The sequence below is a fragment of the Callospermophilus lateralis genome, chromosome 12 (assembly GCF_048772815.1).
Source record: "Callospermophilus lateralis isolate mCalLat2 chromosome 12, mCalLat2.hap1, whole genome shotgun sequence".
In the NCBI taxonomy this organism is placed as follows: Eukaryota; Metazoa; Chordata; class Mammalia; order Rodentia; family Sciuridae; genus Callospermophilus; species Callospermophilus lateralis.
Genome location: NC_135316.1, coordinates 99566003 through 99588595, shown reverse-complemented (window position 1 = coordinate 99588595; position 22593 = coordinate 99566003). Strand labels below are relative to the sequence as shown.

General features: G+C 51.8%; 1 protein-coding gene across 5 annotated transcripts in view; it reads right to left on the bottom strand.

The window, feature by feature from the left end:
• The window catches only part of Farp1 (FERM, ARH/RhoGEF and pleckstrin domain protein 1), a 265061-nt gene that overhangs the window by 15409 nt on the left and 227059 nt on the right, over positions 1-22593 (bottom strand). For all 5 annotated transcript variants that reach the window (XM_076872685.1, XM_076872687.1, XM_076872688.1 and 2 more), the window contains exons 15-17: positions 21244-21333; positions 20100-20233; positions 3599-3680 (exon numbers count right to left, since the gene is read on the bottom strand). In XM_076872685.1, the coding sequence (XP_076728800.1) occupies positions 3599-3680; positions 20100-20233; positions 21244-21333 (306 nt within the window). The remainder of the gene's footprint in view (positions 1-3598; positions 3681-20099; positions 20234-21243; positions 21334-22593) is intronic.

Genomic DNA, 22593 nt, shown 5'->3' with positions numbered 1-22593 from the left:
CTTCTAAGTATTTTAAGACGACAACTGACCAGGGCCATTCACTAAGCACCAAACAGTTTAGCAAAGACATTCCGATTGTCTCACCCCGTTCATTCATGAAACAGCCGAGCACCTACGGGAGCCACTTCCTCTGCTACAAGCTTACTCTCCTCAGGGTGACGGACACGCCCACATCTCCATTTCTAGTCCAGGGCACAGTCCTATCTCAGTGATACCCCACCACCACGCTCCTAAGGAGCTGGAAACCATGCGTCCACACACAAGCCGACTCGTCCTGCCTCCCCCTGGCTGCCTGTTTACCCTCTGACTCTAGGATCTGTGCTACCAATAAGCAGCTCCTTGGGACAGAAAACCCTGTGCAACAGTCCAGGCTTCTTTCTTTGAACACTCCCATAGTTCTATCAGTCGATCCCAACCCGTCAGAGCTGCCGTCTGCCCACCCCTGAGCACACAGCCCTCCCCTGACCAGTGTTGCCCCCCACCCCACTTCCTTGCCCTTTCTGAAGTGCCTCTGAATGCCCGGTGCTCAGGATGTGATCCTCTGACCTGTCCAGCCTCGACTGGCTGCTCACCCCCGGTTACCCACCCTCCAGCCTGCACAGGAAAGTGCCAGGCACTTCACTTGATGCTCCTGCTCAGGAGTCCCTACCCGGCTCCTGTTCTAGAACCTTCCCTGATGTCTACTCCTTTGTCCTCCTGCCCTTAATGCTGCACCTGCCTGTGTTGGCCCTTTCCCCAGGGACTCCCCTGTGAGGGTTATTTTCAGATTTTCTGTTTTGAAGTAGAAACTCTACAGAAGGTTGCAAAGAAGCAGGGAGGCACTATGAGCCCCTCTCCCCTCCTCCCCTAAGGGTGACGTCCCACATGACTGGCACCACATCAGCACCAGCAAACTGGCTTGGTATAGTCCACAAAGCTTATCTGGACTGCACCTATCACACATGCCTTCGTGTGTGTGCATGCGTGTGCGTGTGTGTACGTGTGTGCATAGCAAGAAAGTCACAGACTCTAAGGCAGACAGCACCCTAAGCATTCTGGATACAAGTGCTAACCCCAGCTGCTACCTCTCTACAACCATCTGATGCGCCTTCTACACTTTATGAAAATTCTTTAAAATCAACAAGAACAACCACAATTTGGAAAAAAAAAAGAATAAGCCAACCCATTATTTTTATTTTTGGCATGGAGGGTGCTGGGATTGAAGCCAGGGCTCAATGCATGCAAGCTGAGGACTCTACCACTGGCCATGCCCTTGGCCCTCCCACCCATTCTTTAAAAAGGCTGTTGGTGGCTTCACCGCCCCCATCTATTTTTATTTCACTGCACAGAGCTCCAGCCGTAAGCACGTGGTGTCAGCACAGTGCTGAGATGCCAGCTCAGCTGAGGAGCCCCACAGAGCGCAAGGCACAGCTCCTTAGACCCAGCAGGAGGGGCCGGCAGAGGCCAGGTGGTGCTGGTCAGCAGAGAGGAGGGCAGGGAAGCAGTGGTGGGCACCTGCAAACAGTCTGAGAAGGCCACAAGGACACCTGGAGAACAGCAAGGTGCTGGGGACTGTCCCCACGGGTGTGGGAAGAGCCAGGCAGGCCCTGCTGCTGCCCAGAGGCCTGTGGCCGAGTCTAGGCCTGCTGAGGGGGCCTCGCCTGGCAGGGTCGGGACCTCAGGTAAGAGGAACACGATGAGGGACAAGTGGACGCAGCCAGCCTGAGAGCCACTTCTGCAGGGCTCCCACTCCAGGACCTTCTCAGGGAAGAGCCACGGAGGCTGGAGGAGGCCGGCAGGGAGGGGGCGTGAGTGGGAGAAGCTCAGGGGCTGTCAGGGCAGTGAAGCCACCTGTCACTGTCATGGCGGGTGCACGTCACCACACACTTGTCCACACTTAGAATGTACAACACGGGGGGCTCAGGCCCACCGCGGGCCTGGTCAGGGTGACACACCAGCACTGGTTCACCGGTCCAACAGGCACCCACCACCCAGATGTAATAAGAGTGGAAACCGTGGGAGGGGCGCTGGGGGACTCTGTGCTTCCTGCTTAATTATTCTGTAAACCTAAAACTGCTCTGAACTATTTTAAAGAGCTCACACGGAGAGCAGCACAGAGGCCTGCCACCGCGACATCTGAGGGCTGTGCAAAACCTCAGCGTATGACACTGCTGTGGGGCGGCTTAGATGGGGTCGCCCTCCTTATCCTGCACAGGAGGCTGCAGTCCCGACCACGTCCGCGCTTCTCTCCGAGGCTGCCCACAACTGCAGCAGGTTGCTCTCTGAGCAGGTTGGGAAAGCGAACCTTGGAGGAGCTGGTAAGAACATCTCCATCTTTGTTAAGAGAAGGAGACTGTGGGGAACGCTGAGGTGAAGTCTGGTGGTGGAGTGCTTGCCCTCTGTGTACCTGGCCCTGGTTCAACCCCAGCCCCTCAGCGACCCAGACAGACAGACAGACAGGAAATATCTTGGAGCTTTTGACCCTTTCAAAACAACTTAGCCAAATGATTTGGAAATCAATTCAAGCCCCAACCATAACTTCTCTATGAGGGTATTGTGTGTAGTAGGTGCTCAGTTAGCACTAGATGGATGCTATTGGACCAACGGATAAACAAATGCTGGAGTGACCACCTGCCTTCTTAGGGGGTCATTGCTTTCTCTGGGCAGTTATTAGTTACTAACTTTATTAGGCTCTAGGCAGTTGAGATACAGGAAGATTGCTTTTAAAATGCAGATAGAGTTGTGTTCAATAGTTAAGTTACGTGAACAAAAACATTCTATAGTAAAGGAATTATTAATGGGTCAAAATGAAAATGAAAACATAAAAATTTCAGATATACGAGAAGGGGCAGATTTCAAATACAAGGTAGAGTACTGGTTTAATATTTATTGACTTCTTCAAGTATACTTTCATTGTAAATACTACTGGATGATTAAAAGTATACATTGGCTTAGCTGGGCATGGTGGTGCACTATAAACTCAGCTACCCAGGAGGCTGAGGCAGGAGGATGGCAAATTCAAGGCCAGCCTCAGCCACTTAGTGAGACTTTTGACTTAAAATAAAATAAAAAAGCTGGAGGTGTAGCTCAGAGGTAGAAGATGCTTGCCTAGCATGTACAAAGCCTAGGTTTAGTCCCCAGCACCACAAAACACAACAAACCAAAGCACCCACACGCACGCATGTGCACACACCCACACCCTTCCCTGCTGATTTGAAGTCATGGGATTTCCTGGAATTCCTACACAGCTAATATTTTGTCGTGCTTAGAAGAAACCACAACCACCAACTGGAAATGAGCTATGTAGTCAACCAATGTTTTGTCTGCCATTAAAAAAAATGTTTTGAATGATCTATTCAGTAAAAAAAAAAGTACCTGCTTTTCTGGGTGCAAAAACAAAGACTTTGAAACAACAGCAACAAAAAAACTACTAAAAATGTTCCCTCCAAGTAACACCTAGAAAGCCTGGAGGAAAATTCACCCAGACTGTCACCCTCGCTGCTCTGCGCCGGGTGTCTGCAGGGGGTCGGCAATGTGCCCGTGAAGGGCTGAAAGCCGGGGCCCGGGCAGCCCAGCTTCCTCTTCTGGGGTCCTGCCCACCCCAGGCCGCCCGGCTCACCTTCATGCCCTGAATGTTCCTCAGCATGACGTCTCCGATTCTTTGGTGATCTCCTCTGAGGTGGGCGTTTGAGCGGCCTTCCCTGAGAGCAAAGTTCCAAAGGCAAATGTTAACAGGGACAGATGACCGGAAAGGCCAGTCCTGATCACCACAAGCCTCCCTTAGTGTTTCCTTTGCAGCCACCTGTTTGTACCCCTCCCAGGGTGTCCCCTGCACTTTCTCCGGGGTCACGACGTGTCAGGGCTGGAAGGAGACTTTGAAATTACCCTCCTCACTCTGCAGACAAGAATCCCACTTGTGCTTTGGAGGAGGGCAGAACCAATTTCCCATCTTTCAGTTTCATCTCACATTAATTGTCTTCCATCCACGATCTAAGCCTGAAGGGCACTTACCGTAACTGACTCCGGAGCCGACCGCGCCCGGTAGATGGGACTAACACTTGCGGGAAGCAAGACAGCCCCTGAATTGATGTTTCTGTTCCCAAGGGCCCTTAGCCTGAAGCCAAGAACTGTCTGGAAAGCCCTTGGGAAGGGAAAGACAAAATTGGGAAAATGCAGGAGGCCCAGTTCCTGGAGGGGGCAGGATGGGTGGCCAAGTAGAGAGGGACATGGGGAGGGACCGAGCCCTCCAGATGCACAGCCAAGCTGTGTGCCCGTGGAAGGCGTGTGTGCACATACAGTCATGTTTCCTAGAGCTCAGTGCCAAAGCTGACGATGATTCAGGGACTTCGATAGCCACGAGGAAAATAACAATATTAGTGACTATTTACTGAGTCCTCCATGTACCAGACGATCTACCAATAAGGACATTAGAGGCATCGAGTCTTCTAACCCTCAGAGAGCTTCATGAAGCGGGACTACTATGGCTTTCATGTTATAGCTAGGGACACTGAGGCACAGAGAAACTCTGCCGTCCAACGCCTGTTAACTCGAGGCGGGGAACTTGTCCTTGAGCCCGGGTAGTGGAGCTTCTGAGTTTGCAGTGGCTTTGAGAAAAGAATCTCCCAGATTAAAACAACAATCGACTTGGTGGATATCTTCAGAGGACGGTTCCAGATCGCCAGAAGCCAACTGGTAGGAGCCGGGTGAATTAAGTGAACTGAAAGCCAACAAGACTCGGGTACTGGACTCCAGAGGTGTTCACAGGGAACAGAGGCGGCGGCGGCTCAGGTGAGGTGGCTCTGGGGGTGCAGACACGTGCAGTAGCTGGTAACCCCCAGCGGTGAGAACAGACATGTGCAGGGTGCTGGAGGCCCCACCTGTGCCTCCATCTCTGGTTCACTGAGGACCTTCAGGGGACCAGCAGAGGCAGGGGGCACACACAGGCATCATCAAGCAAGGCCAGGAGGCAGACAGGCCGGTGCCGTGAAGACGGGGGCAGCCCCCACTCCGCCCCTGGCTCCACACACCCGCGATCGACAGCACCCTTTCTGCTGCTGACCAAGGCCAGGCACCATGCGCACCCCTCACAGGAGCCGGGGGGCACCCACACCGCTGGAGCCACTAGAGCCCCTCTGAAACAGAAGGGAGGCCCAGCCCTGGGCCTCCACTCCGCCTTCTCCAGCCTGGCCCACCCTCTGTCCCACGTGGAACTCCCCGCCTTTGCTTCCCCCTGGCCGCCCATCACCGTCCTCCTCTCCATGGACATGGATTCTATCCTCTGCACTCCCTGACGTGGTTCACGGGACATTTGCCATTAGCCTCTCAACCACTGTGCCAAGCCCTCTCCCTGCCACCAAGTCCCCCACTGGGGTCGCCGCGTCCCCACCAGCCTTTCCCTGCCATAACCCTCGGCAGCCTCCAGGTCTGCTCTTAGCCCCTCGGCCCCTCCTCCTCTCTGTACTACTTCCGAGATGTCTGTGTCCTTTGGAACCCCATTGGTGGCCATCATTCCTTTGTCCTTCGCAAAGGAAAGACGTCCTCCTGTGCTCTCTAGTTTCAGCTCAAGATCCCAATCTACACCCAAACGTTCTCAGACCTTCCAGAGAGCTCAACGCAAATGACCCCACAAACAGACCCAGACGTTCCCACGTCCACGGTCTGGTTCCCAGGCCCAACCCTCTTCCTACATTTTCTTAATGGTCTCACTATTCTGCCCCAAGCTAGGAACCTCCATTATCTCCCACTTGTCCCTCTCCCTCGTCCCCGACAGCAGATCAAACTCTCTCCTGGGACAAGGTTGCCAAGGGCCGCTCCAGCATCTTCCATAGACTCCGGTCTCCCTTGGCGACAATCTGCAGCCCACTGCTGAGCCCCGCGGATCCACCCCTTTGGGCTTGAGGCGCCTGTGGAGTGGTGGGTCTTAGCCAAGCCACCATTGAGCCCTTCATCATCTGGCTGTTTTGCTGACCCTTGCATGTGACTGGGCTTAGCTGATAACTGACCGGCTGCCCTTCGGCTTCAACCCTTGAGCAGAGGGAGACCAGTTGATGGGAAGCTCTTGCCGGGGACACCCTCTGCTCTGCAGAAGCACCCGCCTGCTGCACCCGCACAGCACACCATGCTCTCCTAAGGGCTGGCATGCTCTCCTTTCCTCTCCCCATGGCCTTCCACTCCTGAACACAGTAGGTCTTCCCTTCAAAGAACCTGAGGGGGCCAGAATGACAGGACTAAATGGCACATAGCCAGAAAAGGAGGCACAACTGAAACCTGGTTTGTGGACACGTAGCGAAGATCTGGAACTTCAATAACTGACCCAGGAATTTCCCAATGGGCCTGCCAGGTGACATCACCAGAGAAGGGTCTGTAGTTCAAAGCATGTGATTTGGTTATTCACGGAGAGTAGCCTGGACCGAGCTGGCCGGGGAGAGAGGGGCGGGCTCCTGGTTGCCATTAGCAACAAGTGCCTCCCCTCCATAGCCTGCACTGCCCAGGAGAGCCCAGGAGAGCCCAGGAGAGCAGAGGACGCTGGGAGAGTGGTGCAGAGTGGAGAGTGGAAGCCAGACTTCATTTATCTCACTCCCTCTGTTCTTTTGCCAACTATTTATTAAAGGGAAATCTATTGATGTAAAAACCCCTTAACTCAAGGGGACATTCCTTCCTGTATCTGCTGCTATCCCAGCTGTGTCTGTGTCTCCAGGTCCTCAGCGCCTGGACTTGCCCTGTGCCGGTGGCATCTGTCCCCTGGGCCACGGAGACAACAGCACTAAATTTAAGGGGGCTTGACTCCATGCTGAGAGCAGGCTGGGGGCTCTGAAGTTTCTGCAAATCGTGCAGCAAATCTGTCCCCGCCCTGGGTCACACTGCCCTGTGTGGTCCAAACATGAGACTTGTCCTATGGGGCTGGGGCCAAACCCAAACTCCGCTGCCCCCGTGTGAAAATACCTCCGAGTCTGACTTCCTCTACGTCCCTGCTACCAAGTCCACAAATGCAAGGCGTTCATTTTATTATAAGCAGCTGAAAGGTCATTTTATTATCAGGAACATGAAAAAGTAATTATGACTCTCCCACAACATCCTGCGGATGTTAATCCCATAAGAAAGGGGTCCTTGTTCAGAAGGCAGGGCCACATATTTGTTGTCTGGGTAATTACCACGCCGCACAAAGATGGAAATTCTTTTGACAATTTTACTTAGGAAAACCACACCCAGATGCTACCCTCTGACCCTTGCAATGTGATTAACGTGCTCCCAGGAGTAACTCCACTGACCCCAGCAAAGGACTGACACACACCCGCACGGGCACACCGTGAACTCTCAAGTCTTCCTGACCTTGTTCGAACACTTCACTCGCTGAGCTGCTCAGCACGTAGCAGCTGACTGTCCGAGCAACAGGAAGAAGGAAAGAAGAGGAAGGAGACCTTGGGTGAGCCTGATCTAGGAGGAGGGCTGTGGGTCTGGCCCCCGTCAGCCCCTCGGGAGACAGGAGGGGCCTTGACCTGGGTTTTTTTCTCTGACAGCCAAGAATTCTACTTGGCCGCAGGTAGGCAAAGCCAGCCAGGATAAGCCCACCCTGTGCTGTCCAGGTCACGTTCCAGCCCCAGGTCAACACAGAACCCAAAAGGGGACCGAGTTCACAGTGGGCTGTGGACCTCACTGACCATGCCATCTCCCACCTGTCCCTCAAGTCTGACTGCCCTGTGCGGTGGTCCCCCTGCGGGGGGAGGGAGAACTTTCCAGAACACAGAAGCCCGGGGCCATCCTTGGGGATGGGTCCAAGGCGATCCAGCCAGCGAAAGGCAGTAATGCCCACGCTGGGCTTCCCAAGAAGCCCAAGAGAAATCTCCGCCCTCCCTTCTCCGACTTCTTCACCCTGCTCCATGTCCTGGTGCCCTCTGACCCCTAACACATCAATCCAGTTTTTTGAAGCCTCCATTTGCAAAACAAACATCACATTCTTATCCTTATGACTCCCTGCAGCGTCTGTGATTCTAAATGGAAAAAAAAATGTATGTTATTATGTTAAGTTTGTGTGTCTAAGTAAGTAAAAGCATGGGAATGAGCAGATGGGGGAGACAAAGCTCATGCTGGTATGTGGGGTGGGCGGTGTGGCTAGTTCAAAACGCTACCGAGGTAGCCAGAGTAACGCGCTGTATTAACATGCACGTAACATGTGACACACTGGCCACAGGTGACACATGTGGATCTCAGGACCTTTTGATGGGTCTCCGTATCCCCTGAATCCACAGAGAGGAAAATCTATTAATTTTAACATTACCTGCAGCCCCACTGATCAAGTCGAGCTGGGGCCCGGCATCTCCCTGGCCAGGCCTTATGGAGTCTGCCAGCCATGGGTATTGGGGCACGGGGCCCTTTGCGCTCTTGGCCTCTCATCTACACTACCCGGCTCCTGAGAGCTTCGGCTTCTTCCTTCTGAGGTCTAACTCTAGGTGAGACTGAGGAAGAAGGGCAAAAGTTACCACCCAGCCACCTTACGGCCGGTGTGACGGGTCCAGCAAGCCCTGTGTACTCACCTGTGTTTAATCTGTGGTTAGCGGGGTGCGTGTTAAAACTGCAGAAGAGCCAGGGCAATGGGTCCAGGGACCTGGATACTGTGTGCTCTCAGGTGGCTTCTGGCAGGAACCCCCCTGTCATTTGGGCAACTGGAAGTGTCTTTGTTTTTCTAAGGAAAGCAGCCTGCTGTCAAAGCACCAAGGGCTACATAGTCAGGGGTAAGGCAGAAAATCCAAGAGAAATGAGCTCTTGGCTGTACTTGGGGACGTGTGACGTTTACTCCTGCTTTAAAAGGAAATGTCACTGGGCCTGGGGGTGCTCACCTGTAATCACAATGGCTCGGGAGGCTGAGGCAGGAGGATCACGAGTTCAAAGCCAGCCTCAGCAAAAGTGAGGTACTCAGTGAGACCCTGTCTCTAAATAAATTATAAAATAGGGCTGGGGATGTGGCTCAGTGGTCGAGTGCCCCCGAGTTCAATCCCTGGTACCCCTTTCAATAAACAAGTAAACAAACACAAATAAATGGCAATGTCACCGACAACCACAGTCCCTGTCCCTCTAGCCAGGCGGTGGAAAGCCTGTTCGGGCAGCTCTATGCCCCTAACATGTCTTTCTTGCCTTTAAAACAAGCAACACACAGACACGAAATTTAAAATAAATCCACACCCCACAAACCACTCACCCACGGTCCCCGACACAGTGAGCCTAGCTTTCCCCAGCTCCCAGGCTGCCTTGGCTCAAGCCATTTCCAGGCTGCCTCACCTCTGACCAGTGGCCACCCTCAAACTAGAGCAGGAGCCGTGACCTGGCGGAAGCAGGGTGGGAGGAGCCGGGGACTGTCCTCGAGGGTTACTTCCGACAACTGCCTCGGCGCAGACTGGAACAGCAGGAACAGCAGGACGGTCCAGGTGTCATGTGAGGGACACTCAGGCACGAGGGGCAGGGAAATCACACCCACAAGCCTAGCTTTACCCAAACTCAAGGGAAGCGTCACATTCAGTTCCTCAGTCACCCTGGCCACGTTTCCAGTGCTCGACAGCCCGTGTGGCCAGGGGCTGCTCTAGTGAGAGGGGCAGACAGAGAATATTTCCACCATACCAAAGTTCTGCAGCCGGGCGCAGGTAGAGCCAGGAGCGGTACAGCTCACCGCTGCCTCCCTACCCCCGGCCTACAGCGTCCAGAGAGAGGGAGACGGCTCTTCCTGGCCTCTACCCCTGGCGAGGTGCCCCCTTCTGATCCTCACTTTCTGCAGGGAGAGAGAGGAGGGACTCCCGAGGGTGCTGGATGGGCAAAGAGAACTTAGAGAAAGGCACAGTAGACGATGCCGTGGAAACCAAGGCTCACAGGGGACACACGGCAGGGGACACGGCGGTGGTTCATTGGCGGACACCTCCAGGACACTGCTCTGGGGAAGGGCTTGGATGCTCACCATCTCTCGAGGGGCACGTGTAGGATGCATGTGGGACACGGGGTGGGCCCCTGAACACTCCCCGGACTCTCCTTCTAAGTCTTACCAGGATGCTCCTTGTTATGGGGCAGAGAGTGGAACCAGAGAGCAATTCTGGACAGAGAAGTGGCTCACTGAACCCCGAGGAGTAATGACGTGTGGCAGGCACACAGTACATACTGTCCGAATATGTAGTGAAAGAAGGTTCTGGAAAGTTTTGCTGACTTGAGAGTTCGTACCATCCTGCCACTTTCCTGCTGAACAAAGGAAAGCAGAAGAACACGCTCTCCTGTGGGCTGACGGGGTCAGCACAGGGAGGGCTGTGACCGCAGCACAGCACCCGATGCGGGGGCGAGGGCAGAGATGGCCCCTGCCTCCAGCTGCCCCGTGTACAACCAGGCAGAGAGCTGCATCCCGACCCTGTCCCCACGGCCTGGAACCTTTGAGTGTGTCAGGACGGCAGGAGCAGCACACAACAGCGGGCAGTGGCTATTTTAGATTCTGTTCTGGGCTCAGGTATCTGAGGAGCTGGGAATTAGCTCTCACGTTACAGCTGAGGAGTGACCAAGCTGCTTCCTGGAGTCCTTCCCCTCTAAATGTCAAGCCTAAAGTTTCTGCAGCCAAAGGCACAGTGGTAGCCAGACTGCCTGGGTCACAACCCAGGCCTGCCCTTACCCGCTGCGTGACTTTCACGAAATTACTTACCCTCTCTGAGTCTCCCTGACTCGGATGTGATGTGAGGGAATAACAACAGCATCTACTTAACAGGGTTCTGGTAAAGCTGCGCGGACCCGATCTAGGAGCGGTGCTTAATACTGTCTGGAACTCAGGAAGTAAAACCCATCACCCATAAACATTTATAGCAGCCCTTTTCCTCCATTCTAAGGCATAAAATAAACGGCCTGCTTGCCTCCACCCTAGGAGGAGCCTTGTGTGGAATCACGGCACCTCCGTAGACCTCAGTCACAATCAGATGGGACGTGGGCAGTTCTGTCCCCCAGCTCCCCACAGCAGGGTGGGTAGAGATGCAGAGGACCATAACACAAGTCCTCAGAGGTCCCTAGGTGCCAGGGACCAGGCGGTCTTGGCGGGGAGGGAGGGGGAGCCGTGGCCCACATTCTTAGAGGAGAGCAGTGCCCAGCACCCACAGGGCACGGAGAGGTGGAGTGGGGGTGACCCTGCCTTCTCCTGGTTGCTCCTTCAGTGAGGCCGGAGCCTGTGGCCGCAGAGCTAAGGCCTCAAAAGTGGCAGAGGCCAGCAGAGGGAGGGGAGGACTCAGCCTGCCTGGACTCAGGGCCACTGCCACGAGTCCCTTCCTCTGGCCGAGCCGCGGATTCCTCCCCCGACCACTGGTCGGCTTCTCTGGGGCATGGTTTGAGGTGTCTGTGTAGTGCCCTCGGGGGGCACCGTCTGTGCTGCAGTCCTTGGGGTGGACAGAGCCCCGAGGGCAGGGAGCCACCCTTGAAGGTCCCCTTGCCTAAGATGTCCCCAGGCCAATTAGAACAAACCCCGGGCTGTCTTCTCAGGCTCAGACCCACCCAGGTCCTCCTGCAGACAGGGCAGGGCCAGGGCAGAGACTGGCACTGGGTGCCCTGTGGGGACCTCCAAGGAGGGCACAGCTGGCAAGCCCTCTGTGTCACATGCACCTGGCTTTGTGGCCCTACGGTTACCGTGGCAACTCAACTCTGCTCATGCAGTACAAATGCCACCACAGACAGCGAGGATGGCTGTTTCTGTAAAAATCTGTTAACAAGACAGGTGGCAGGTCAGATTTGTCCTTGGGCCGTGGCTCGCCATCCTGTTTTTGAAGACCAAGAGGAAAATTATATATTGATGGCTTCATTTTGATCAGTTAATGCTAACTTGCATTGGTGCCATGTCAATGCAGAGTGTGCAAATAGTAGTTGCTCATTAATTGTAGTTTCTTAGAATTAAGGCCACAAACTGTGCACTTGAATGTGATTTTATAAGTTTAAAAGCCCTGTCCATCCTCACTTGTCATGCCCCCTTTGATATAAAGGTCCATCCTTGAGCCTCGGAGGCATGACATAGCAATTCATTACTGTGGAAGGGACCCCAGAGGAAACCAAGTCACTGTCACCCATGGGGCTGTAACTAAGTCTGCTAACCAACACAGGGACTGCCAGCCACCATGGCTAATGAGCACTTGGAATGTGACTAATGTCACTCAGAAGCTAAATTTTCTTTTGATTATATTTAAAATGCTCCATGTGACTAGTGGCCACTGCTCTGGACAACTGCGCATGTCTTTATCTTTTTCTTCTGTTGTTTTCCACTTGTAAATGGTCTCAAAACATTTCCAGGAAAGATGAGGCAGGAAAGGATTAAAACCACAATGAAAATGAGCCTTAGCAAGAGGCTCAATGCAGTTTATGTGGGAGAAGCCATTTGTTCTGTCCGTCTGTCCATCTGTCCATCCAGGTGAGCAAATGTCATACTGAATTCCAGACTGGAACGGCTTCCCCAGAGGCACCCCCAGCCTTGGCAGAGCAGCTGGGTAAGTGCTTAGGTAACAGAGATCCCAGGTGCTAAGTGACCGGTGATATACAAAGGCCAAGGACCCTCATGGGAATTCACGGAAGGGGGGAGGGGGAGTCGCAGCTCCTGAAATGGGCTAAATTGATTTTATGGTGGGAAAATCAATATGGTTAAGTGACTGTGGGATTCAGGTGTGACTCAGGATTCCTGGGCCGTGGCAGTGATGCCCTAAGTCCCTGCTCCCCATGGAACGCACATCGCTGGAAGGCGGGGGCACGGGGAGCCTGGGAGGCGGTGGATACGACACCCACTGGATGCCAGCCACTGCTGGCTAAGTCTACTCTAAAGGACAGCAAGTGGTCCCTGTCCCTAGTACGTGTGCCACGGCACGCCCAGACACCTTTGCAACGCCCCATGTCTGGTAAGACTTGTCCAAACCTTGAGCAAAGCTGTGGGACAGGAGTGATCACCGTTAACAATGAAAGGGGCCCTCTACAGTCAACCTGCACAGCTGTCCTGACCTTGGGCTACAAAATAACACAGAAATCAGACCCGTTCCTCAGGTAGCTGTGGGAATAGTCCACAGATGCTTCCCTGGGTGGGGGCCGGCTTACGCCTGGGGAGTACTTGCACACACAGCCAGCCGCTGCCTTGCTGGGCAGAGGTCACCTGCAGCTGCTGGCACCAGCAGGGTGCGGGGTCTGTCCACCCTTCCGCTGTCCTGGAGATGGAGCGTGGTGGTGGCCGGCCTCGGGTTTGGGCAAGGGGTGTATGCATGTGTGACTGGGTGGGGTGGAGCATGGTGTGGACCAAGGCCCGGCACCTGCTTTGACCCCAGGGGACATTTGCCTCTCCTGGGACAAGGTGTGAAGAGGAGCTGGCTGCTTCTGAGCTAGGGGAGAGCTCCCGTTTGGAGGGGTGGCGAGGCCCCCAGAGGCCTGCGGGAAGAGCACCTGCTTACGGCACCTCAGGTGTGTGGTGGGGCTGCTCAGGAAACCAGGCTCCACCTTCAATCACAGGCCAGAGAGGACGTAAGTCTGGACATCACCTCAGGAGAAGTGGGCAACATCTGGGACGCTCACTGCCTTCTGCGTCACCAAGGAGAAATGGCACCTGCTGAGAACCAAGCCCGTGGGCCTGCTGGGCAGCAAAGGGAACAGCAGTGGGAGACGCAAAGGGCCTCCACAGTCAGGGACAGGAGGTCTTCAAGCCTCCCGAGGTCCGCATTCAGATTAAAATGCTCCTGTCCCCCAATCAGTGTGAGGGCCCAGGAGGCTCTCAGGATTTAACCCCTCAAGGCCTGGCACGTAGGCTGACGGGGACAGAAAGGAGGTGATTCCTCCTGCAATCCCACTTGCCTCCTGAGGCTGAGCATGGGTCATAGGGATGAGCCCCGGGAGGCCCCGGGCAGCAGGACACAGCAAACACGCAGGCGCAGCAGCCGTGTGCAAAGCAGTTCTGAAGGCTCCATCTCACGGGGCACTGGGCGCCCTATGAGTCCTGCCCTTGGTAAACCTGCGAGGAACTGTGCGTAACACCACACTCACCATCGTAACCACCTGATAGTGTGCAGCTATCCCCACGTCCACCTCCTCTTCTTCCACTCTTTCTTCTTCCCAAAGGGAAACGTGTCCCCATTCAACACGGCTCCCCATTCCTCCCCTGGAGCCATTCCACTTTCTGACTCTGTGAACCTCACTGTTCCAGGGATCCTTAAAAGGGGAACTTACCACCTGGGTTCGCTCGTGGCCTGGCTTATGGCACACGTATCAAAGGTCTACAGGACAGTACTGTATGCAGGGACCACGAGGTGCCTATCCATTCCTGTGTCAAAGGACACGGGTTGTCTCCTCCTCCTGGCTATTGTGAATGACACTTCGGTGAATCCTGATGCACAAATTACCTGTCCGAGTCCCTTCCTTCAATTTTTGGGGCATATTCCTAGGAGTGGAATTGCTGGATTACATTTTTGTTTGATTTTTTGAGAAATCCCCACGATTATCTTTAATGAGAGGAAGGCAAAGACTCTAAGCCTCTAAGAGCATCGAGAATGAAGAGGAAAGGATCAACCTCTGCTCTCTTTGTTCCCTGGGGCTTCTATGAACACAGAACTCCTTGGGACAGTGAAACAACTTCTGACCCTCTCAGCCACGGCCACTCTGCCTCAGCCAGCGAACGTCAACGGGAGAAAAGCTGGTCCGCCTGTGGAACTCCTGCCTACAGCCGGAAGAGCCTCCTCTCTGCCCCGGCATCTCTCCCCCCTGCAGACCCCTCTTCCGCGGCTCCTGAACACCAGGAGCCCTCATCAGCCCGCCCTGGCCTCATGGTGACCACCTGCTCTCCCCTGGGACCCTCCACCCTTGGGCTTTCTTGTTTCCTGACTCTGGTGGCGTCTCAGGGCTCCTTTACTGACTGGCTCACACCCCACCTAGGGAAGGAGAGTTGCCTCACAGCTGGGATCAGGAAGATTCCGTCTCTGACTCTGTTGCTCTCCACGTTCTCTTCCTTCAATGTTCGATTCTCCTCATTTCCAAACCTACACTTCTGTGCCCCACTTCTTTCCCAGCCCGAGGACTCTCATTTCCCACCACTGGAGGACTTTCTTATCAACTCCTCAGAATTATGGTGCCCGAACCAAGCTCACCTTCCCTTGCTTCTTCTCTGCTTCCTGAGTCTCTCTCTTAATTTCATGAGCACCGTCCCAGTTAGCCACAGTTGAAGCTCCAGGTGATGGTCCCTGGCCTTCCCTTTGTCTGAGTCCTGCTGCTCAGGGACATGGCACCGTCCAGGCTGTCTGGCCTCCTGGATGGAGCTCTGCAGCACTTTCCCAGTGAGCCTGGCCCAGCTTGTGTGTGGTTGATTCCACCCTGAAAACTCTGTGTGCCCCACAGCCTATTCCAAGTGCCTCTGTATGACTGTCCACTGTCCCTAGTGCCTTATGACCAGTGGTGAAGACCTGCACACTGTGGAGACCACCAAAGCACTCTGGACCACAGCAGGCCTCGGTCTCCCTTGGGTCACCACCTGGCCAGCCTGTGCCCAACGTCTGCCCGTCACCTCAGGGCCCAAGGTTGGTGGTAAGTGGCCTTCTCCGAAGCAGTGGGACAGCTGAGTAAATGGCTCTTTGCTTTCAAAAGGAAAAGCTCTCTTCCCGTTTTCAGAACTCACCAAACCAGCTTCCCTTGTTTCTGAAGAAATGGGGAAGCTGGCCTTTGCCAGCATGCAGCAGGCTTTGGGCATCCACGCTCCCTGCTCAGGTGTGTTTACCCAGCAGAAGGTGACATTTGGAGGGGGCAGGTGTGTTTACCAAACCGGGGTTGGGCCTGATCATGCTGGAAAGCTCCCTGATCTTGTTCCCCCTACCCTCCCCGGCTGCGATGGAGGCAAACTGCAGCCTCCCAGAGGACTGAAGGGACACGTGTGACGACTGTATCAACCGTATCGTGTATGTGTCTGGTTCTGGGGGGATTCCTGATGCAGGGTGCGTTCCAGATGCATTTCCATTAACAGGAATCACTGAAAATATTATCCCTGAATAAGACCTAGAGTTTAGCTAATAGTGATGCACAAACACCGGCTCCTCCCTTCCACTGGATCTGCTAGGGTGACGGTGCGAGGAGTGGACAGAATCTCTACCATCTTGGCAACTCTCCCCCAGTCTAAAATTATCTCAAAATTTACAAAAATGTATTTTAAAACGGCTAGCTTCCTCCCTCTCCGTGTTGGGCGGGGGCAGCCTGCCAAGCCTTCCCAAACACTGTCCTGTTGAGTTGGCGAGACAGCCCTGTGAGGTAGAAAGCCATATTTTACAGATGAGGAAATAAGGCTCTGCCAGGCCCATGGACATCTGCACACAGGCCTGAGGTGGACTGAGCCTGAGTCCTAGTCATTGCATCTGGGGCCACGTCCCCATACCACCGCAACACGAAAGCCTAGACAAACGCCTGCAGACACACAAGCCACACAGGAAAGCACACACAGGTGCCCACGCACAGCTTGCCAATCAGCGACTCAGGGTGAACTCCGTCCTTAAGAAACTTGCTGTGACTTGTTCTTCTCACTGACTGTATTCAGCTGTGGTGGCCAGTCCTGTGTAGGCATTAAGAGCCCACGTGTCCTCCAAGGCCAAACTGGCAGAAGTGCTTTGCGCCTAACCCAGACGTAGCCCCTCATCTACAAGAAGCCAGACCCTCTTGTCTCTGTGCCTGCCTCCTGCTCTAAGAGTTCAAGTCCCTGTGGGCAAGTCCAGACACACACTCACCTACCTTATTAGTTAGCTTCACATTCCTGTAATAAAATACCGGAGACAGGCTAATTATGAAGAAAGGGTTTATTCATAGTTTGGGAGGTTCATGTTCAAGATCAGAAGGTCTGACCTTGGCCTCTTTTTGGTGGATAGTGGATGGCAATGACGGGAGTGCCTTTAGGAGCAAGTGCCACATTTAAAGTCAGGAAGCAGAGAGAGACAGGTCCATGGCACCTCCCGAAAGGACCACCCTGGAGACTATGTCTGTCACATACGGAACTTTGAGGGACACTAACCATGTTTAAACCACAGCACTAACCCACTCATTCATTTATTCATTCATCTACTCCTTCAGGCTTATAGAACAAAGAAACAAGACTTATACCCAGTCTGTGAAACGCAAGTCAAAGAACCACAGACTCTAAAATTAGCTGGAGGAACTGCAGGGTCAATTCTTCCACAAAGGATATTCATCTTAACTACCCCAAGGAGTACTTTTAAAACACAAATTTCTGGGTCTCACCCTCAAAGTACTGCTTCTGGAGGGCTGAGCATGGCCAGGCAATCTGCATTTCTCAACCCCTCGGCCCCCTATGCTGGATGCCCTCCTGGGTCTGAGGTTTCATCCAATAAACACCTCTGCAAAGGCACAGCGCCCTCTGCAGGAGGACCCCAGACGGCGGCGCTTGCTGCCACAGCCCCAGGAACCCTTTCCTGTTTACAGACCCAAGGGGCTTCTTTGAAATTTCACTCCTTTATTTCTGTTCTGTTCCCTGGTACAAAATGACACTCCTCTCTCAGGACCAGCCTGCAGGTGTTTGAAGGATGTTGTGTTTTCTAAAGTCTTCTCTACACTAGGCCAAATTACCCTTCTTCCTCTCTTTTCCTTCTTTTTTAAGTGGAATGCAATCTTTATCCTATTTCAAATGTGAACCTCAGAGATGGGGTAGAATCCACACGAGCTTTGGGCCTGAAGTCTGAAGGGATGTATTGTTTTTCATGCCCTGGGCTCTTTATAATGGGTCCAGGGCAAAGGTTCTGTACACATGAGAATCACCTGGGAAGCTGCAGAAAAGATCTGTTTAGTTCTACCCTCCAGAGAGCCTGATGTCATTGGTCTGGGTTCTGCCTGGTGGAGGTTTTTTAAAGGTTCCGGGTGACTTTAACAATAGCCTCCATCCTACAGGTGTGGAGGGACAGGGGCTTCCCCTGAGCTCACGCACACCCTGCCTTTTCCCTCTCAGTGCCTGCCAAGCCTGGCCTCCCTCATCATGCACTTGAGAAATCGACCAGGTGACCTTGATTGCTGAGCTTTACATTAACCCTGAGGAGCATCGGCTATTTGGTTTGGCCTGCTATCACAAGGTCACTGAAGATCATGTCAACTGAGCTACACATTGATTAGTTTTGAGTCTTTCACATGCTTCTGGTGTCTTCAGGTAGAACATGGGTAGAATATGGCCCTTTGGAAGATCATTAAGGAAGACCCTTTGGGAATCAAATGACATTAGCTACTGTTTAAGCAACTGGATGTTCTTTTGCAGGTAAGCGCCAGATGCTAAAGATTTATAATCACAGACCCATTAACATGACATTTGTTCCTAAAATGCAATGTGTCGGGCAATGCTTCAACGTTCTCTGGCTGTGACCATTAACGTAGGAGCCTGCCGAAGCCACTAGAGTAGGATGTCAGGGGACCACCTATTGGCATTTCTTACATGTGACCTCTACAACATGATTCAAACCAACTGCCACACGTGACTCTGCCACAGTATCTGGAAGGTCTGTACTGATACACGTCTGGCCAGAAGACAGCAATGGAAAGGTCTCTGGCTTCCAGTCTCTGATCCCTTACAAGAGCATCATTTACCTTTGTCCAGTGACGAAGCAACATGGCAGAACGTGAAAGTTCCAGGTAAAGTTTGGGAAGTTAAATTTTGTAGATTTTTTTTTTTTAATTTTTAAAAAGTGGTATTTCTTTTACATGCACAATACTAAGATTCTTGTTGAAGTGATATTTCCGCTTTTTCCCAATTTCAGTGAGCTGACTTTGTAGTACCTGTGACTTCTCAATTCTGTGCTCCTCCCGCCACCCCCCGCAGGGCCTCTGAGTAAAATGCTTCCTCCTTGTTCTTGCAAAGGATGGAAAAGTGCACACAAATTATCCTCCAGGTATAAAAAAGGTTCAAAGTTGGGCTCCTCTGAGGGGATCAGACACTCACACCCGCCTCACAGAGCAGGAGAGCAGCTCTGTGAAGTGAGACTTGAAGGCCACAGTCGGGGGTCACCTGAGGCAAGACCACCCCAGACAGGGGCCTCCAGGCCCCATAGTCACTAAGTGTCCTCAAGGCCACTTTCAACCAGATTCTCACCCATTTCGAGGACATGGACCCCAAGGGGTTGACAGCTATCCAAAGCATAGAAGGGCTTGCTAGCTTTTTCCTGCAATCCACTTCCCATGTGTCTACTACACCTAGCTTTAAAAAATCCCATAGAAATTGTTTTTGATAGAAGGTTCTATTTTAGGTAAAGGTGCCTCAGATTTTTCCTTCTACACCATTCAGAGTTTTTCCAGATGTTTCTGTATCTCCCTCTCATCTTTCAGGTACTGAGTGTATTTGGTCTTTAGTGGGCAGATTTAACATCATTCTTAACCAGTCTTCTGTTGATGGACATTGGGGTACTTTCTAGTGTTTTATTTATGCACTGCATGTCTGTCCATTCATTTATATAGCAAAATACATCCTTATGATAAATCAAGGTAAAAGTGTATGTGTGTGTGTGTGTGTGTGTGTGTTTGTGTTACACAGAGGTTTGTAGATGTCAAAATGCTGTTAAACAAAAAAACTGTCATAAGACACGCAGGCACTTCACAAATAACTCCAAAGCAAGCAGCAGTGAAATATTGCCAACACCTCTCAAAGCCTCCATGGGCCTCCACTCTTAGAGCCCCCGCCACCCCTCCAAAAGCAATTACCTTCATTTTGTGGTAATTATTATAAGAAAAAAAAATGCAGTTTGAAGAATTGTAAATCAAAGGGGAGAAAAAAAGAAGATGAGATTTAAATAGGTGTAGAATTTAACTAAAAATCTTATTAAGGAGCTTGGCATCATGGAGCACTCCTGATATCCCAGAGATGTGGGAGGCTAAGGCAGGAGGATCACAAGTTTGGGGCTGACCTCAGCAACTTAGTGAGGTCATAAGTATCTTAGTGAGACCCTTTCTGGAAATAAAAAGGCTGGCATTGTAGCTCAGTGTTAAAGCACCCCTGGGTTCAGTCCCCAGTACTTTTTTTTTTTTTTTTCTTTAATCTTTTTAGGGCTGGCTTGTCTTAAGCCAGTTTCTTGCCCTTAACCTCTGCTCTGGGCTGCAGTGTCAAATGGCACGGAGGTGCTGTTAAATACCAGTGTACTCACCACAGGGCCAGTCGTTGCTCGATTTCCTTGAGAAAATTGGTATGAAATTTGTGCAAAGGTTCAAAATTCGGGAATATGAGACTTTTCAATGTTTCGGGCATGGAGTCCTCTGTGCTTACGGTGCTATGAAACCACTGGGAATGAAAGAAGGACAAGTTAGAGGTGAGAAGATGGACGATGGCACCTGTCTCCAGGAGCCACACCTGTGCAGCCCAGTGTGACTGGGGGCCAGGGCCTCCCACCTCCCCCAGATGTTCAGCCTGCCAGGGGCAGCAGGGGACCAGGCCTTTCCCTCTCCTGTCTGACGGAGAACGCCCTTCTCTACATAATCGCTTTCTAAAATCTGTCACCCAAGGACTGTTGAAGCCAGGACAAGTCTCTTAAATGGGCCGCGCCTGCATTGAAGCCTCCATTCCGGCCCACTCCTGAACAGTCACCCCGTAAGCAGCTGCCACCTCTGTTCCTACATCAAGATGCTGAGCGTGCAGGCGGCCAACCCGGGGACAGAGCAGCTGCCTGCACAGTCAGTCTGGCTGTAGATGTACGTGGGGACAGGATTCCACAGTGTGTACGGGGCACCTGCTGAGGCCGAACACAAGACGCATCTCAGGATATACAAACTCAGTGGATCCCAACGGGCAAGTTTTCCCAGAATCCAAAGGTCAGAAGGTCACCTGGAATGCCCGGATTTTGTTTCCAGGACTAAACAGGACTGATTACCATATGAAAGGCAGCCTCTGGCAGATTTTGCTGACATAACTTCACTTATTATCACAGATAAAATGAGGCTCCTGTTCATTCTGAGGTCGCCCTTGAGCTCAAGAATAATCAGTTACGCTTGACAATCGGCAAATCCCAAACGTTGCAGATTGGTGCACGCACGCAGCAAGACGGTCAATTTTAATTTTCTCTATTTTAGGAGTGTCTTTCCTTTACATTTAAAAACCACAATTACAAAAATTTTTATGGAGTATATTCCAAATTTAATATACTATTAGCATTTAATTTTCTACAACTCAGAATTGAAATCCTCCAATCGAAGTCAGAGAACCTAACGTTTAATGAGCTCCAGCTTCTCTCCAAGCTGAGTATTAGTTTAGATAAGTCATGTAATTTAATGCTGTTGGGGAAATACCGCACATACCGAAGTGATGACTTCAAGATCCTTCAGATACGTCCGCTCAGTGGTGGACACCTCTTTAGCGATGAAGTATGCCTTGTCGGTTGGGAATCTCTGCAAAATCCATCAACGGAAACAAGACACAATGATAGTTTTTGAGTGAAAGTCTCTGAGAACGTCCTGTTAATTAGAAAGTCCTAGTTAAAGCTATGTTATTAACTTATGATCTTTGGCTGGCCAGCCTCAAGACTAAACACGCTCTTATTTTTGTATTTAAAGGAACTAGGGGCTGGGGATGTGGCTCAAGTGGTAGCGCGCTCGCCTTGCATGCGTGCGGCCCGGGTTCGATTCTCAGCACCACGTACAAACAAAGATGTTGTGTCCGCCGATAACTAAAAAAAAAAAATAAATATTAAAAAATTCTCTCACTCTCTCTTTAAAAAAAAAAAAAAGAGGCATGAACAAAGGGAGGGGATTAGCGCCTTTATAAAAGGGCTCAAGTTTGAAGGAAGCGATTTCTTATCCTTCCATTTCAAATAAATAAATAAAATAAATAAATAAAATAAAGGAACTAAAGAAAATATGGACCTCTCCATTGAGAATATGGTCAATGTTGGAACGTTTCCTTCCACATATAGATCACCATCCGCTAAAGGAATAAGATTAGTAAAATGTCAGTCATTCAGCCTTTCAAGGAAACTAGGCTCCATTTCCTGGTGCCATGGCTAGCAGCGTCAATGCTTGTTAAGTTTCAAAAAATGGGAGTTCTGCACTTGTGGGAATAGCAAGGATGGCTGGATTGAAAGGGACCAGGTGCCATCAGCTTGTGATATGGTGACGGGATTCCCTGGAGTCGATCAGTGAGCACCTGGGAGCCAATTGGCCATTGGGTTTTCTTTCTCTTTAAATAGCAAGTGAAAGGAAGTCCCCACAGCCTGCCCTCCTCCCATGGGACTCCACATCATCCTACCTCTGGGTACGTACGCAAAGAAACTGAAACTGAGACTCAACAAATCCATGCACACCCGTGTTCAGAAAGGCACTATTCATACCAGCAAGAGGTGGGAACGGCATGTCTGCCCCATGGTGAACAAATGGAGAAACTAAATGTGGCACATATAGGGGACTATTACTCCACCTTAAAGAGGAAGGAAATTCTGACCAGCTACAACATGGATGACCCTTGAGGACATCATGCTGAGTGGACAAGCCAATCACAAAAGGACAAATACCTATGATTCCACTCATATGAGGTCCAAAGAGTAGCCAAACTCATTGAGACAGAAGGTAGAATGGTGATTGCTAGGGCCCCAGAGAGGGTGAATTATTATTTAATAAGGATAGTCTTTGTTAGGGAAAAGTTTTGAAGATGGA